The following is a 16,328-nucleotide window of genomic DNA, read 5'->3' on the forward strand; positions in this document are numbered from 1 at the left end:
AGGAACCTGACAAAGAGATGTTTCATATCTACTGTCTGGTTAAAATACTTATGATTTTACCCAAACTGAAAGTTGCCAGTTGGAGAATGACCATATAGATTGTTGGGGGAATGAGGGTGAAAGAGCAAGGATGCCTATTGAGATATTGTCAGTGCAACATAAAAAGGAAATACATCAATGTCATTTCTTTATCAGATATTAGAACTACTGTCCTAAATGCATGGGCAGGATTCACAACCAAACTACTTCCAGTATTATTTTAGATATGGATTAGCAATCTAACTAGCTATGTGAATTGTTATGTAAGAAGTATAGCTGACTCTTGTCTGGACAGCAGAGGGTGCCCGATGGTCACGTTGAGCTCCATGGAGGCCTCATGATGCACCTGATGAGTCCTTTGTAGGAGGGGGCCATCACTAGTCTACACTGGTCAACGGACAATACATCAGCAGGCATTTGTATACATAGTCACGGACCTGCAAACAGCTGCCGGTGATACGTGTGACCTCTCGGCTAGTTCTGTTTAACTGTGGACACTTTTGATCACCAAGGTGAAGGGAAAGACACAGAGGCAAAGTGGGTCCTGTAAAACAAACACTAAGTCATTAAGAGCCGGAACCAACCGGCTCCAAGGCCTCTGTATCCAAGAGACATGCAGGGGGGTGGAGGGGTTTGTATCTGCGCTTGGAGAGTGCCATATGTTCAATTTAGGATGAGAGACGAGGACTTGTTTTCATGATAATTCTGTTCTCTAGGCTGAAGTACCATTAGAAATATGAAATGAGTTGTTGTTATGCTAACCCCCCCCACTATCCTCTATCTACCCTCTGTTAAATTCCCCCCTGGCCTGTAAGTGCATAACACTTTGGATTTTAAACAGGTTCCTTTAAAGATAAGGAAAAAAGCTCAAGTAAACACAGTGTTCCCATGGCAATACAGAGGAAGTGGACATTTGCAAGCAAGTCTCGCACTGGCTTAACTTCTCTTCCGCTGAATGGGAGGGAGGAGAGGAAGTGCTGAGTTTCCTCCAGCTTCCTAGAGCTGTGCTGTTTGCATTGGCCTTGGCAGTTGACACAATGGCCACTGATGAGGATTATTTCAATACCATGTCCTCATATCCCTTCAGCCTCCTCTATCCACCACTGTTTTCAGCTACAGTAAGAAAATAAAGATAGGTGTACAAGCAGGAATAACATAAACATCTGTATTGATATTTAATCTGTTTCAATGCAACAAAACAAACTGCGCTGAAGAGCCATTTGGTCCTCTTCTAGAAGGCTTTTATGTTACTCCATATTCACAGTGACGTATAAGAAATGTTCAATATAGCCAAATACCAGATGTATCAAAACGCATCCTTTGAGTCTCACTCTTCTGAGATAATATGTAATTGACAGAGCCATGTTACGATCATTAACATAGAAAGAGCCTAATTTGGACAGTAGATATACTGTGCATTCGGAAATATTCAGACCCTTTGACTTTTTCCACATTTTGTTACGTTACAGCCTTATTCTAAAAATATCAAATGGTTTCCCTCATCAATCTACACACAATACACCATAATGGCAAAGCAAAAACAGGTTTTTAGACATTTTTGCAGATGTATTAAAACATTATAAAACTTCAATATTTAATTTACTTAAGTATTCAGACCCTTTACTCAGTACTTTGTTGAAGCACCTTTGCGAGTGATTACAGCCTTGAGTCTTCTTGGGTATGACATTACAAGCTTGGCACACCTGTATTTGGGGAGTTTCTCCCATTCTTCTCTACAGATCCTCTCAACCTCTGTCAGGTTGGATGGGAAGCATCGCTGCACAGCTATTTTCAGTCTGGGGTCTGGCTGGGCCACTCAAGAACATTCAGAGACTTATCCCTAAGCCACTCCTGCATTGTCTTGGCTGTGTGCTTAGGGTCGTTGTCCTGTTGGAAGGTGAACCATCAGCCCTGTCAGAGGTCCTAAGCACTCTGGAGCATGTTTTCATCAATGATCTCTCTGTACATTGCTCTGTTCATCTTTGCCTCGATCCTGACTAGTCTCCCAGTCCCTGCCGCTGAAAAACATACCCACAGCATGATGCTGCCACCACCATGCATCACCGTAGGGATGGTGCCAGGTTTCCTCCAGATGTGATGCTTGGCATTCTGGCCATAGAGTTCAATCTTGGTTTCATCAGACCAGAAAATCTTGTTTCTCATGGTCTGAGTGTCCTTTAGGTGCCTTTTGGCAAACTCCAAGCGTACTCTCATGTGCCTTTTACTGAGGAGGGGCTTCCGTCTGGCTACTCTACCATAAAGGCCTGATTGGTGGAGTGCTGCAGAGATGGTTATCCTTCTGGAAGGTTCTCCCATCTCCACAGAGGAACTCTGGAGCTCTGACAGAGTGACTACCAGGTTCTTGGTCACCTCTCTGACCAAGGCCCTTCTCCCCCGATTGCTCAGTTTGGCATGGCGGCCAGCTCTAGGAAGAGTCTTTAAGAATGATGGAGGCCACTGAGCTCTACGGACAATTCCTTAGACCTCATTGCTTGGTTTTTGCTCTGACATGCTCTGTCAACTGTGGGACCTTATATAGACAGGTGTGTGCCTTTCCAAGGTGAGGGCCCTCGGAGTGTGGTGTCAGGAAAATAACCTCAACGTCAACAAAACTAAGGAGATGATTGTGGACTTCAGGAAACAGCAGAGGGAACACCCCCCTATCCACATCGATGGAACAGTAGTGGAGAGGGTAGTAAGTTTTAAGTTCCTCGGCGTACACATCACAGACAAACTGAATTGGTCCACCCACACAGACAGCATCGTGAAGAAGGCGCAGCAGCGCCTCTTCAACCTCAGGAGGCTGAAGAAATTCGGCTTGTCACCAAAAGCTCTCACAAACTTCTACAGATGCACAATCGAGAGCATCCTGTCGGGCTGTATCACCGCCTGGTACGGCAACTGCTCCGCCCTCAACCGTAAGGCTCTCCAGAGGGTAGTGAGGTCTGCACAACACATCACCGGGGGCAAACTACCTGCCCTCCAGGACACCTACACCACCCGATGTCACAGGAAGTCCATTAAGATCATCAAGGACAACAACCACCCGAGCCACTGCCTGTTCACCCCGCTATCATCCAGAAGGCGAGGTCAGTACAGGTGCATCAAAGCTGGGACCGAGAGACTGAAAAACAGCTTCTATCTCAAGGCCATCAGACTGTTAAACAGCCACCATTAACATTGAGTGGCTGCTGCCAACACACTGACTCAACTCCAGCCACTTTAATAATGGGAATTGATGGGAAATGATGTAAAATATATCACTAGCCACTTTAAACAATGCTACCTAATATAATGTTTACATACCCTACATTATTCAGCTCATATGTATATGTATATACTGTACTCTATATCATCTACTGCATCTTTATGTAATACATGTATCACTAGCCACTTTAACTATGCCACTTTGTTTACATACTCATCTCATATGTATATACTGCACTCAATACCATCTACTGTATCTTGCCTATGCCGCTCTGTACCATCACTCATTCATATATCTTTATGTACATACTTTATCCCCTTACACTTGTGTCTATAAGGTAGTAGTTTTGGAATTGTTAGCTAGATTACTTGTTGGTTATTACTGCATTGTCGGAACTAGAAGCACAAGCATTTCGCTACACTCGCATTAACATCTGCTAACCATGTGTATGTGATAAATAACATTTGATTTGATTTGATTTGAAATCATGTCCAATCAATTGAATTTAGCACACTCCAATCAAGTTATAGAAACATCTCAAGGAGGATCAATGGAAACAGGATGCACCTGAGCTCAATTTCGAGTCTCTTAGCAAAGGGTCTGAATACTTATATAAATAAGGTATTATTTTTTTTAAATATACATTTGCGAAAATGTCTAAAAAACATGTTTTGCTTTTTCATTATGGGTTATTGTGTATAGATTGATGAGTAATTTGTTTTATTTAATACATTTTAGAATAAGGCTGTAACGTAACAATATGTGGAAAAAGTCAAATTGTCTGAATACTTCTTGAATGCATTGTATTCTTGTTATTTTTTGGGTCTTTTTGATTGAAAGAATAAAATCTGGTCAAAATTGGTTTGAATAGTGTCTCATTTCACAGACTCTATAATCCCCACAGCACAGTCTGGGTCTCAGCAGGACTGTCTGTCCCGTGGCAAAAAAAGAAAAGAAAAGGAAATGACATGGTCATTATACCTTACTACCATTCTCTCTCTCGTAGAAGAAGCGGGAGCATATCACCATCTGCATCAGTCAGGGCATTTATCCCCTGTTAAAGACATTATACCATACTACCATTCTCTCTCCCTCTCAATCCACCAAGCACTCAGACTTAGTCTGCATTTCCCTTTCTTAATCATTCCTATTAAAGTCACTACACTGAAAATTGTCCCTCTGACCAACATAGCTAGGTAGATTTCAGAGGGTCTATTTGTGAGGAATTACTGTCACCAGAGCTGGGTCCAACCCCCTGTGGAAGGCACGTACAGTCCCAGTGACTGATTACTCCCAAACTACAGATTCATCACAGCTAGTCAGCTGATTGCACTTTAAATAAGGTGCCCTTTGAAGACACTTCAGGTACCATTCACAGCAAATCCGGGATGGTCAAATCAAATGGTCTGTCTGGAAATACTGCTGAGCTGAGGAGAGAGTAAATCCCAAGGACTGACCTGTGCTTCAAAAGAACATCAGCTGACCAGCATTATTAAGTAGACTGTAGGGTAAAGGGAGGAAAGACATGAATTGTTCACCTAGACGCTATCAATCATAAAATAAGGCATTATACAAGTACATTCTACTTGGTTTCACAGGTGATGAACATTGCTCTTATACTAAGGCTAAGTTTATTATGCCTATCTTGAACCTTTTAACAACTTTGACCAACCCAATCACTAAATCCAAACCAGTGAAGTACTGTAATTGCTGAGTTTGCCTTTTAATTTATTAATGCAAGACAAAATTGCATTTACATTGGTTTGCATTAATTGATAAGAAAGCAAGTCAAACAGTCAATAACGTAGCACATTATAGACATGGATAAACTGCTGATGACAACATGAGATGATTGTGACAGCAAAATAATAGCAAACTAATAATAGCGATTATGGAACCAACCAAGAATGAAATATTGACATTTATATCTAGTTTGGTCTTAATGTGTTCAATCAATCATCATTCTGTAAATATTTGTGGTAAAACACACCATGACTCACATCCATTATGGGCTTGTGCTCCAGGCCCTGAAAACATAGTTGGCCTCACAGTATGTTTACCCCATTCAGAGAAAGTCCTGTAGAATTCATTTCTGAAACTCTGAGCAATCTACCACAGTGTTGGGACCTGAAATTAAGGCATTTTGTATTGACCACTTGCCCTGGGAAGTTGCATTGTACTTAAGCGTCCTAGTGACTAACACCTATTGTGATATGTGATTACTGCTACACCATACTTCAAGAAAGTGTTGATCTTGAACTGTTAGCTTGGAATGAAGTCTCTACAGACCCAGGAGTACAACATAGATAGTCAACAGCTTGCTTAGAGGACCAGACTTGTCCCAGCCGCCTGGGGTTGTGTAACCCTCTACCCAACACCAGTACCGTGAGGAGCCAAGTTTGGATGTATTTTGGGGAAGGCTTCGACACAGTTGTCTCGGTCAAACTCCCTTGTCGTCACTGCCTTGTCGTCACGGTGTGAATGGATCACCAAAGCTGACTTGGGTTCAAGGGCAGATCAGGTCCATTGTTGGCCACTTCTTTAAAGCAATCACCTTGTATGATTGTACCACTTGTAGAGGTGCATAAAAGGACCAAATCTGTGTGCCCCAAAGTCATTGAGTTTCACTTGCCTTGCCACAGCTGCCGGGAGCACCCATCAGTCATATTGCTTTCCTCAGAAGAACCAGAGGAATCATGTGAGGAATATAACCCCCCAGATCCCCTGTCACTCTATCACTCAGCTCTCAGCTCTCTTTAGCGCAAATGGAACATGAAGAGTTTTCATAAAGTTCCTAGGGAGCGAATGAAGACCAGTGCTGTGCTGCTACTGTAGTCTGGCCCCTGTCCTATGTGCCCTGTCGCTCACCTTTTGATCCTGCCCACCTGTTCACACATGATGGACAGGTACTGGGTGAGCTTCACCATGGCAATGATGATGGTTCCACCAATGAGGGTGCAGGTGGGCCAGAAGAGTGAATGGAACACTGCCACTCGGCCATAGATGCGTGTCAGTAGAGCACTGTCCTGCTGTTCACCTGGGTCCGTGTAACACAACACCTGCTGCTGTGTTTTCAGACGCTCCGAGATGTTCATGATTACGGTGTGCATCGCGTTGTAGTCCTTCCGACATTTGGGCACATAGAAGCACTAAGAGAACAAATACAGATTCATTAAGAGTCTTGGATGAGTTGACTTGAAATTTTACTTCTAGAAATGTTATTCAGCTGCAAGGATTTTTCCTCCATTTCCCCTCTCCTCATGTAATGTGTTGAGGGGGAGTCATCTTAAGTTAATGTTGTGCAGATTCACAATTAAATACAGGCCTAATCATTTATCATCAATGAATCATTCATTTACCTTAATTATAATTATTTTCATGTGGTGTATTGTGATAAAGTTATTTATTTGTAGTGAATTAGGTTGGATTAAACCATATTGTTTTCTCATTGTTACACTAATTACATGGTAGATATATATTTTATAGCAGTATTATTATGTACTCACTGTTTGTGTTGAATCATTTGATTGCACATTGCTACCACATGATTTGTAAAACCAGGCATATATTACTGTAGCTGAAACAGGACAGTGAAATAAAGGCTTGCTGTTAGAAATGTTACGTTTAAGCATGTCCTCTGTCTCACCTTTGGGTTGGTGTCCTGTGCCTCCTCGTTGTGTGAGAGTCGGACAACCTTCCCAGATGTGTTGAGACTGACAAACACCTGTAGGCACGGGTACTTGGAGCTTTTCCAGCACTCGGAGCCGCAGCTGTAGGTACAGTTAATCTCCGCCACGATGGTGGAGTTGAGCACAGAGCAGCTGGATTCCTCTGTCCACACACTACATGACATGGGGTTAGGGGTTAGAATTAAATAGTTACTGACCTGCGTATACCGTTGAAGTCGGAAGTTTACATACACCTTAGCCAAATACATTTAAACTCAGTTTTTCACAATTCCTGACATTTAATCCTAGTCAAAATTATCTGTCTTAGGTCAGTTAGGATCACCACTTTATTTTAAGAATGTGAAATGTCAGAATAATAGGTACAGAGAATGATTTATTTCAGATTTTATTTCTTTACATACACTCAATTAGTATTTGGTAACATTGTCTTTCAATTGTTTAACTTGGGTCTAAGATTTTGGGTAGCCTTCCACAAGCTTCCCACAATAAGTTGGGGGAATTTTGGCCAATTCCTCCTGACAGAGCTGGTGTAACTGAGTCAGATTGTAAGGGGTGCGTAACTGGTGGCAGAGAAGTCAGACGCAGGAGAGCATGACTGGGTAATAACCGGAGCAGTTTAATATACCAAACCACCGGCATCCAGAATAACAACGTATGGGTACAAAACCCATCGCGCACCAGACAACAATGTGCACTTACAACAAACAATTCAGCACAAAGACATGGGGGGAACAGAGGGTTAAATACACAACACATAATGAGGGAATGAAATCCAGGTGTGTGGGAAAACAAGACAAAACAAATGGAAATGGAAAATGGATTGGCGATGGCTAGAAGACCGGTGACGTCGACCGCTGAACACCGCCCGAACAAGGAGAGGAACCGACTTCGGCAGAAGTCGTGACACAGGTTTGTCGTCCTCCTTGCTCGCCCACGCTTTTTCAGTTCTGCTCACAGATTTTCTATAGGATTGAGGTCCGATCTTTGTGATGGCCACTCCAATACCATGACTTTGGTGTCCTTAAGCCATTTTGCCACAACTTTGGAAGTATGCTAGGGGTCATTGTCCATTTGGAAGACCCACTTACGACCAAGCTTTAACTTCCTGACGGATGTCTTGAGATGTTGTTTAAAAATATCCACATAATTTTCTCTCCTCATGATGCCATCTATTTTGGGAAGTGCACCAGTCCCTCCTGCAGCAAAGCATCCCCACAACATGATGCTGCCACCCCCGTGCTTCATGGTTGGGATGGTGTTCTTCTGCTTGCAAGCCTCCCCCTTTTTCCTCCAAACGTAACGATGGTCATTATGGCCAAACAGTTCTATTTTTGTTTCATCAGACCAGATGACATTTCTCTAAATGGTACAATCTTTGTCCCCATGTGCAGTTGCAAACCGTAGTCTGGCTTTTTTTATGGCGGTTTTGGAGCATTGGCTTTTTCCTTGCTGAGCGGCCTTTCAGGTTATGTCGACATAGGACTCGTTTTTACTGTGGATATAGATACTTTTGTGCCTGTATCCTCCAGCATCTTCACAAGGTCCTTTGCTGTTGTTCTGGGATTGATTTGCACTTTTCGCACCAAAGTACGTTCATCTCTAGGAGACAGAACACATCTCCTTCCTGAGTGGCATGACAGCTGTGTGGTCCCATGGTGTTTATACTTGTTTGTACAGATGAATGTGGCACCTTCAGGAATTTGGAAATTGCTCCCAAGGATGAACCAGACTTGTGGAGGTATACATTTTTTTTCTGAGGTCTTGGCTGATTTCTTTTGATTTTCCCATGATGTCAAGCAAAGAGGCACTGTGTTTGAAGGTAGGCCTTGAAATACATCCACAGGTACACCTCCAATTAGCTCAAATTATGTCAATTAGCTTATCAGAAGGTTCTAAAGCCATGACATAATTTACCAAGCTGTTTAAAGGCACAGTCAACTTAGTATATGTTAACTTCTGACCCACTGGAATTGTGATACAGTGAATTATAAGTGAAATAATATGTCTGTAAACAATTGTTGGAGAAATTACTTGTGTCATGCACAAATCCTAACCGACTTACCAAAACTATAGTTTGTTAACAAGACATTTGTGGAGTGGTTGAAAAACAAGTTTTAATGACTACAACCTAAGTGTGTGTAAACTTCTGACTTCAACTGTAGCTCTACCCAGGTGCCTTTCCAAATATTGGTGTTTGGATGCCACACAAGATTAGTTCAACATCAACAACAACTGTATCCAACAACACAATGAATAACATTGGATTTAAAGAAAAGGGGGGAATTTTGTAGGAAGTTGGGACTGCACGATGTGAAGCAGACTGTGAATCAGTTGAATAGTAGAAAGGGGAGAAATTATTGACCACACTAGCAGATATCAGATTATAGTGATTATATTTAGCTGAATTCCAAAGTCTCTTAACCTTTTGAATAGCCCAGTATGCTTTATAGTGTATGTACGGATATTTGGAAATGGATCTTAGTAATCCAGCAGCGTGCGTCCCTTTTGAATATCTATGTCATCTATTTTGAATGACTTAATTTTCACTTGAGAGCGGGACACTAATCTGGACACTTATACGAAATCTTGCTACGCCCTCCAACGAACCATAGAGCAAAACGTCAATAAAGGACTAAGATCAAATCTTACTACAATAGATCTGCCGCTCGTCGGATGTGGCAGGGCTTGCAAACTATTACGGATTACAAAGGGAAACCCAGCCGCAAGCTGTCCAGTGACGCGAGCCTACCAGATGAGCTAAATGCCTTCTATGCTTGCTTCAAGGCTAGCAACACTGAACCATGCACGAGAGCACCAGCTGCTCCATAGGACTGTGTGATCATGCTCTCCGTAGCTGATGTGGTTAACATTCACAAGGCCGCAGGGCCAGATTGATTGTCAGGACGCGTACTCAGAGCATGTGCTGAGCAGCTGGCAAGTGGCTTCACTGACATTATCAACCTCTCCCTGACCCAGTCTGTAATACCTACGTGTTTCAAGCAGACCACCATAGTCCCTGTGCCCAAGAATGCCAAGGTAACCTGTCTAAATGACTATCTCCCCAAATAACTCACATCTGTAGCCATGAAATGCTTTGAAAGGCTGGTCATGGCTCATATCAACAATATTTGGAATACACAGTTTTAGCTCCCGAGTTTTAGCTCCTGGGGAGGGGCTAATATAGGGGGATTATGAAGATTCCCATGCACTTTACAACACAGCCTGACTGACATTAACACAGTTCGGCTAAGTGGTGTGGTTCAGTAACAGTTCAGATGGCATATGAGCCATTATCCTTATAGCAAAAGTATAATACACATGATGGCATATGATGAGCATCTAACAGCCGATACAAAAGGAAAAACAAACATCAGGACGTTGTGAGTGACTAGGTGAGTGAGCGCACATTACCTGTCCGAGTAGGAGCGCACCATGGTGATGCCCAGCACAAAGTACATCATCACAGAGAAAAGGATCATGCTGAGTCCGAGGAGAATAGCTCTGTCCTCCCCAGCCTTCAGTGCTGTCACTGTCTTCCTCTTGTCTAGCACATCATACTCCCGAACCTTCTGATAAATAGTCCTGACACATGCATTACAACACACACACCCACACCAAGTTAGTGATTACAGAATTGTAAACACACAGTGACAAGTAATTCCACCCCTAAAAGCTCTTTTAACATTTACTGGGAATGTGTCATGCGGCCATCTGGCTTCATCAAATGGCATTAGCCATATCAATGCATAATCAATAGCCCTTTATGGGTATGTATTTAACTCTTCTCTTAGGCATGAACATGTAACGCTTTCAATCAATTATCTTCCACATTTTTCACTTTGATCATGTGATACATTTTCCCTCATGAATAATGTGAATAGTCTAAATGTCATAGCTAATAATACTGATGACTGGTAGACCTATAGATAATGAGATGTCTGGAGGCTAGTATGGTAATAGTTATTTTCCCTTAGATCTTTTGTACGAGAAAGCACATTCTGTTTTTACAAATACAAACTGACTAGCTTTTCCCTTTTATACACAATTATTGTTGCTGAAAGCTGAGTGCACAAGTTAAGTTTTGTCTGTTATTTGACTTTCAAAAATATAAACTTTTCACTTGTGCATCATACATTGTTCCCATGATGCTTTGTGTTGTGTAAAATATTAAGGGTACCGTACCTTCTCTCACCTCCTGATCCCTGAGCTCCTTTACTTCCTGTCCAGAGAAACATCCTCCCTGAGGACACTCTGTGCCCGCCACCACTCACAGAGGGCGCCACACAGGGTTGCTGAGACCACCTTCCAAAGGACAGACACACACACACTCAGTGACCCATATGCCCCTCAGTCTCCACACGCCTGTCCTGACAGTACCACCCCCACAGAGCCTGGTCAGGACACCCCACAGCCAAGTGACAAGAGTTTTCTCACTGAAGGACTAAATCAATTCCATTCAACTTCTGCAGAAAGGAAAAGCCACTTTCCCACAGAGTTCAGAGCCACCGCCATCCACTGGGATAATCACCGTCCCACTGGGATAAGTGAAGGTAGAAATAATCCTTGGACTGTTTGAAGAGCTGGAGTTCACAGAGGTGGAGAGTTGGAGCGGGAGCAGCAGCAGCACTTATGCACCTGAGGCACACGCATAGCGTTCATGGCACACACGCCTCCCTGTGTGCGTCAAGCCCACTCGTCTGGCACTTCATTTCCTGCCTGTTCATTTGTTATTGACTATTCATAGTCCGAGCTACAGCGGCAGGCTGGTGGAATAATGATGAGGTTTCCAGGCAGAGAGGACCTGCAACAGCATTGATCCCTTCCGACTATTCAGCAGTAAGAGGCAAGAGGCATTCAAAGCCGCCCTACCCTGTGCCTCCTCCCCAACTTCCCTCTGTTGATTGTCCTTGATGGAGAGCCCCCTAGCAACGTAGTTGCACTGGTGTTTTCAGGGAAAATGTCTAACTGCTCGGCATAGTAAGGAAAGTAATAAGATTGCCCAGCCCCTTTTGGTTGCCTTAGATTAGGAGATTTAAAAGAATACACAAACATCCACTCATTATGTAGATAAGGTTAAAAAATAATTGTGTGTGTGTGTGTGTGTGTGTGTCTTGTAACTTAAAGGCATGGGATAAGACTCTGTGGTAAATATTTCATTAACCCCTCCATAGTCCTCTGGGTCTGTCAAAGCACGCATGTACACACACATGGGATCTCTGGCTGCATTTTTAGGAGAGATAACAGTTCATGTGCCAATGCAAAGTGATGCATTCTGTTTTCAGATGCGTGTAATTGTATTTGCCAGAGGTGTGCTGCCGTGGCTGGGTTATTTGTTGACATGTGCGACGACCCTGCTTCCACACCGTGTCAGGGGAATTCAATGTTGTGTGAATTTTCACAATGAAGAGGGGGGTTTTAATAAGCCATATTAAATAAGTGTGGACTGAGACTGCTGGAGAATGTGGTGGATGTCAATAAGGATGGAGTCCCTTTGTGCATGAAATGTGAATAATGTACGTGTTTCAAGAGTATATTGTTCCAAAGCATATGTTTAAAAGTAAGCTATTGCCAGAACAATCTGAGATACCTTTTTTGGCCACGTTGCGGGAGAATCGCCAATGTCTATAAAATAGTAGAGCAGACATCTGCAGAGACAGACGTGGTAGATCTAACTCAAGAGTGGACAGGTTTTACTGGTGATTGACAGTGTAGATTCCTGCTGGTTGGGCTAAAGTCCTTGTAGAGCTTACAGCTAGATTTTCACCGCCTCTCTCGCCTTCATCTGTCTGGCTCAGAACTCTTACATTTACAGAATGTGTAAACTATAAAGCAATCTGCACTATTTATACATGATGATAAACCATTTAACAAATGGGGACTCAAAAGGATGTAGGCTGTAACTGCTGGGGCTTTTATTACAGATTAGGCCAAATCCACAGTAAAGGAATTACGTTTGACTCAGTTTTTTCACTTTTCACTTTAAAATGAATGCCAAACAAACTATTGATTTCAAAGTTGAACAAACCATAGAACTCTATGCACAAGAAATACTTAACAATTTCCACAGAAAATGTACAAAAACGAATTTAATGGAAGAACTATGCAGAAGCAAACTTTAGTAACAGAATTACAGTAAAATCTCCCTCAGGTTTTTATGCAAACACTTATTCCAAAAACTCTGTTTAAATATCTGCTCTGAATTGAGTGAGATTCAGAGATGTCGGAAGAAAGAATGGGGTGTATGACATGGCGCCTTGAGTAAAAATTTTTAAAAAAAAAGGTTATTGAACTACAGTAGGTGAAGTGGATTTACATCCGGTAATGGAATTAGGGTATCAGAATTATATAATGGGTCTCTGATCTGTACTACACAGAAATGCATAATAAATCTTTAGGGGGTGCTTATATAGTCTTGTTTCACTGTATGTACAAGTGGGTAACCTGTACTGAAATGGTGTGAAATGGAAATGTATTTTTTGCATGTTCTACTCCCCTCAAGACTCCCTCGGAGAATGGGGTCACAGCCATGGGATTAGCCATTATCTACGGCAAACCTGGAGCAATTCGGGTTAATTGTCTTGCTCAAGGGCAGAATGACAGATTTTTAGCTTGTCGGCTAGGGGATTTCCTCCAGCAACCTTTCGGTTACTGGCCCAATGCTTCTAACCCCCAGTCTACCTTCCGCCCTATGGATATGAATAATTATAGATATGAATGTCATTCTCTTCATGTTTCACAAATTGTCTCTATTATAATATGACAGACCAGCTAGATCTACTGTATCTATTATAATATGACAGACAACAGTGCAGTACAATACAGCACATCAGAGTAGAGTTCAGTACAGTAGAGTACTGTACTATTCTCTACTTTTCTGTGCTGTATTGTACTGTATTATACTCTACTACTGTATTGCCTTAGACTGTACTCTATTGTGCTCTACTCACTGTACTGTATTGTGCTGTATTATACTGTATTGTACTCTACTGTCGTCTACTCACTGTACTCTATTGTACTGTGCTATCCAAACTTGTGAAATATGCATCTATGAAAGGTCCAGATTTGGTCCAGGCTGGTCCGTCTGGGTATGTTAACATCAAGGCCAGGGTGGACTGACCAAATTTTAACTACTTTTCAACGTCCGTGGACGTCCGGTGTCGGTCGGTGCTCAGTGGGTGAGGATGCTGGTTACAGTAAATGGAAAGTGAAAGAGAAAGGCAGAGCGAGAGAGAGAGAGAGGGGTTGTCCAGACTCTTGGTTTGAACACCAGACAACAAACAGAAAGAAAACAGTTATCAGCTAAACATAACAGTATGCCAGTAGAAGGGAGGACACTAGCGGTCGACCCAACTGTGGTTTTGTAGCCAATTCAATTGTAGTAATTCCATTACATATTTTGTTGGTAACGGAATTACGAGTTTTAATTACTTAATTTATAAACAAATTTGATATCAGTAAAATCACTATAACTAATTGGGGTCTACCATTGCTTCTTATGTCTGTGAACTTTCATTATCCTCACTCCTCCTGAGAGAGAGACATTTGAAACTATCATAAAGATAAAGGCAATCTTTCGTAAATGTACAGAGGTAAAAAAAAATGATCCAAAACTAAATAGAAGTGTTGATAATAGTTGGCAAAGGTCTTTATGTCAACATGATTGTGTTTTGATGTATTTCTGATACTGTTTAAGACTTTCTGGTAGGTGTTTATAATACCTCTTTTCCATCTGTTTATCCACAAATCAAAGTCTTTACTCATGTCACATTTTTTGGGATGGAAAATGGTTGAAACATGTATCTATGCCTTCATTTCCCCAACACATAGATTCTCAGCTTTCATTTGACACCCAATTTGATAGGCTCCTATGAACTTCACATGTTGGTGCTCATGAGTCCTTTTCGATGGAAATACCAATTACACAAAAGCATGGTTGCTAAGCTGGAACTTTGGCCTTCCAGTCACCTTGTAGAAAATACAACGCCTCACCCTGCATTCTAACCATCTGCAAAGTACTAGCGACATCTGGATTATTGGTGCAGTTTTTACTGTGGATTGTAAACATATTTGTTGTACCAGACCAAATGTTCAATATCAATCAGTTGTTTTGACTGTTACGATTCAACAAATTTAAATAGAGGTAATTTATTTCATGAGAATTCGATATAAATATGAAATCGAGAGACATTGCATGTTTATCAAACCTTGGGAATGCTCATGGTTTGTTAACTTTCAAACCAAGCAGTACATGTCACCTTACAGTCTCTACATTCAATAGGGTTCTCTCTAAATAAACATTATTTAGATGGCTTCACACACTCATCAGGGGATGCCTGGGAGCAGATTCAGGGGGCGTACCTTTGTGTCACTGTGTCTTTAGCCAAGAAACGTGATAATACTGCCTTCTGGAACACTGACACATTGAAATGAGAACAGATTATTGCACTATCATCAACTAACTATGTGCTGGATGTCACAAAGGCCCACAGATGTGGCACATAGGAGGTTCTAGCAGTGTGTTTGGGACAGTCCTGCATATGACCTCTGTCTTTATAAAAGGAGGATTGTTCATTAAGAGGGGTTAGTTACATGAGACCAACATACACATTGACAATGTGTACCCACAAGGCAAGTTATATACCTGCTGTTGAGTCAGAGCAAATGTAGAAAACAATGCATCCTGTTTTAAAGGGGCAACCTGTTGCCTCCTAGTATTTCAGCAGCATGATTAGCTGTGTCCATAGTTTCCCATTAGCAAAGCTGACTTCATTAACCCTGTGATCTGCTCACCTCTCATATTTAACACATAATTACATGCCTAATCTTGCATGAAATTATAGAACTAATGACATGATGGAAGGTAAACATAGGACAGCATTGTTGATGAGATTAAAACATAGAGATAAAGCGATATTGTAACCTATTATTTATTTGTGCTTTCACTTCTTAGACGCTGACATTATTTCTGGCTACTGTGAAATAGCTCCATCTCTGTTCACAGTAGACCAATTACACTGTAGATGATTGTGAGAAATCACAGACTGTTGCTTTATCTTGAGTCTGTGCCTCGTGTCATGAAATAGTGACAGAAAATTCAGGATTCTGGGTAATATGACAGATAAATTACACTAGGGGGCTTCATTGGAATGTGCTTGCTCATTATCTTGTCTGTCTCACTATAGTCTGTCTGTGCACGTATGCAATATGGGAAGCAGCTTTTTTAATGTGTTCTACAGAGAATGATCAATTGAAAGAAGCTGTGACACTAGTACTACGTTTACTTTACATGCTTGTGGTGCGTCATGCTCTCTTCACTAGTTTTACACAATAATGAAACAAACCTAGTCCTGTCTGCATGTATTCATTTACTGTCATCATCAGGCAATTATAAT

The 16,328-nt window shown here is 41.8% G+C and overlaps 1 protein-coding gene across 1 annotated transcript in view; it reads right to left on the reverse strand.

Annotated features, from left to right (window-relative positions):
- Nucleotides 1-4,946: 4,946 nt before the first annotated feature.
- The window catches only part of s100p (S100 calcium binding protein P), a 29,602-nt gene continuing 18,220 nt past the window's right edge, over nucleotides 4,947-16,328 (reverse strand). The window contains exons 2-5 of the mRNA XM_020499181.2: nucleotides 11,119-11,238; nucleotides 10,348-10,518; nucleotides 6,894-7,089; nucleotides 4,947-6,396 (exon numbers count right to left, since the gene is read on the reverse strand). Of these exons, the coding sequence (XP_020354770.1) occupies nucleotides 6,112-6,396; nucleotides 6,894-7,089; nucleotides 10,348-10,518; nucleotides 11,119-11,171 (705 nt within the window). The 5' untranslated portion in view covers nucleotides 11,172-11,238 and the 3' untranslated portion in view covers nucleotides 4,947-6,111. The remainder of the gene's footprint in view (nucleotides 6,397-6,893; nucleotides 7,090-10,347; nucleotides 10,519-11,118; nucleotides 11,239-16,328) is intronic.

The sequence above is a fragment of the Oncorhynchus kisutch genome, linkage group LG13, assembly GCF_002021735.2.
Source record: "Oncorhynchus kisutch isolate 150728-3 linkage group LG13, Okis_V2, whole genome shotgun sequence".
Classification (NCBI taxonomy): domain Eukaryota; kingdom Metazoa; phylum Chordata; class Actinopteri; order Salmoniformes; family Salmonidae; genus Oncorhynchus; species Oncorhynchus kisutch.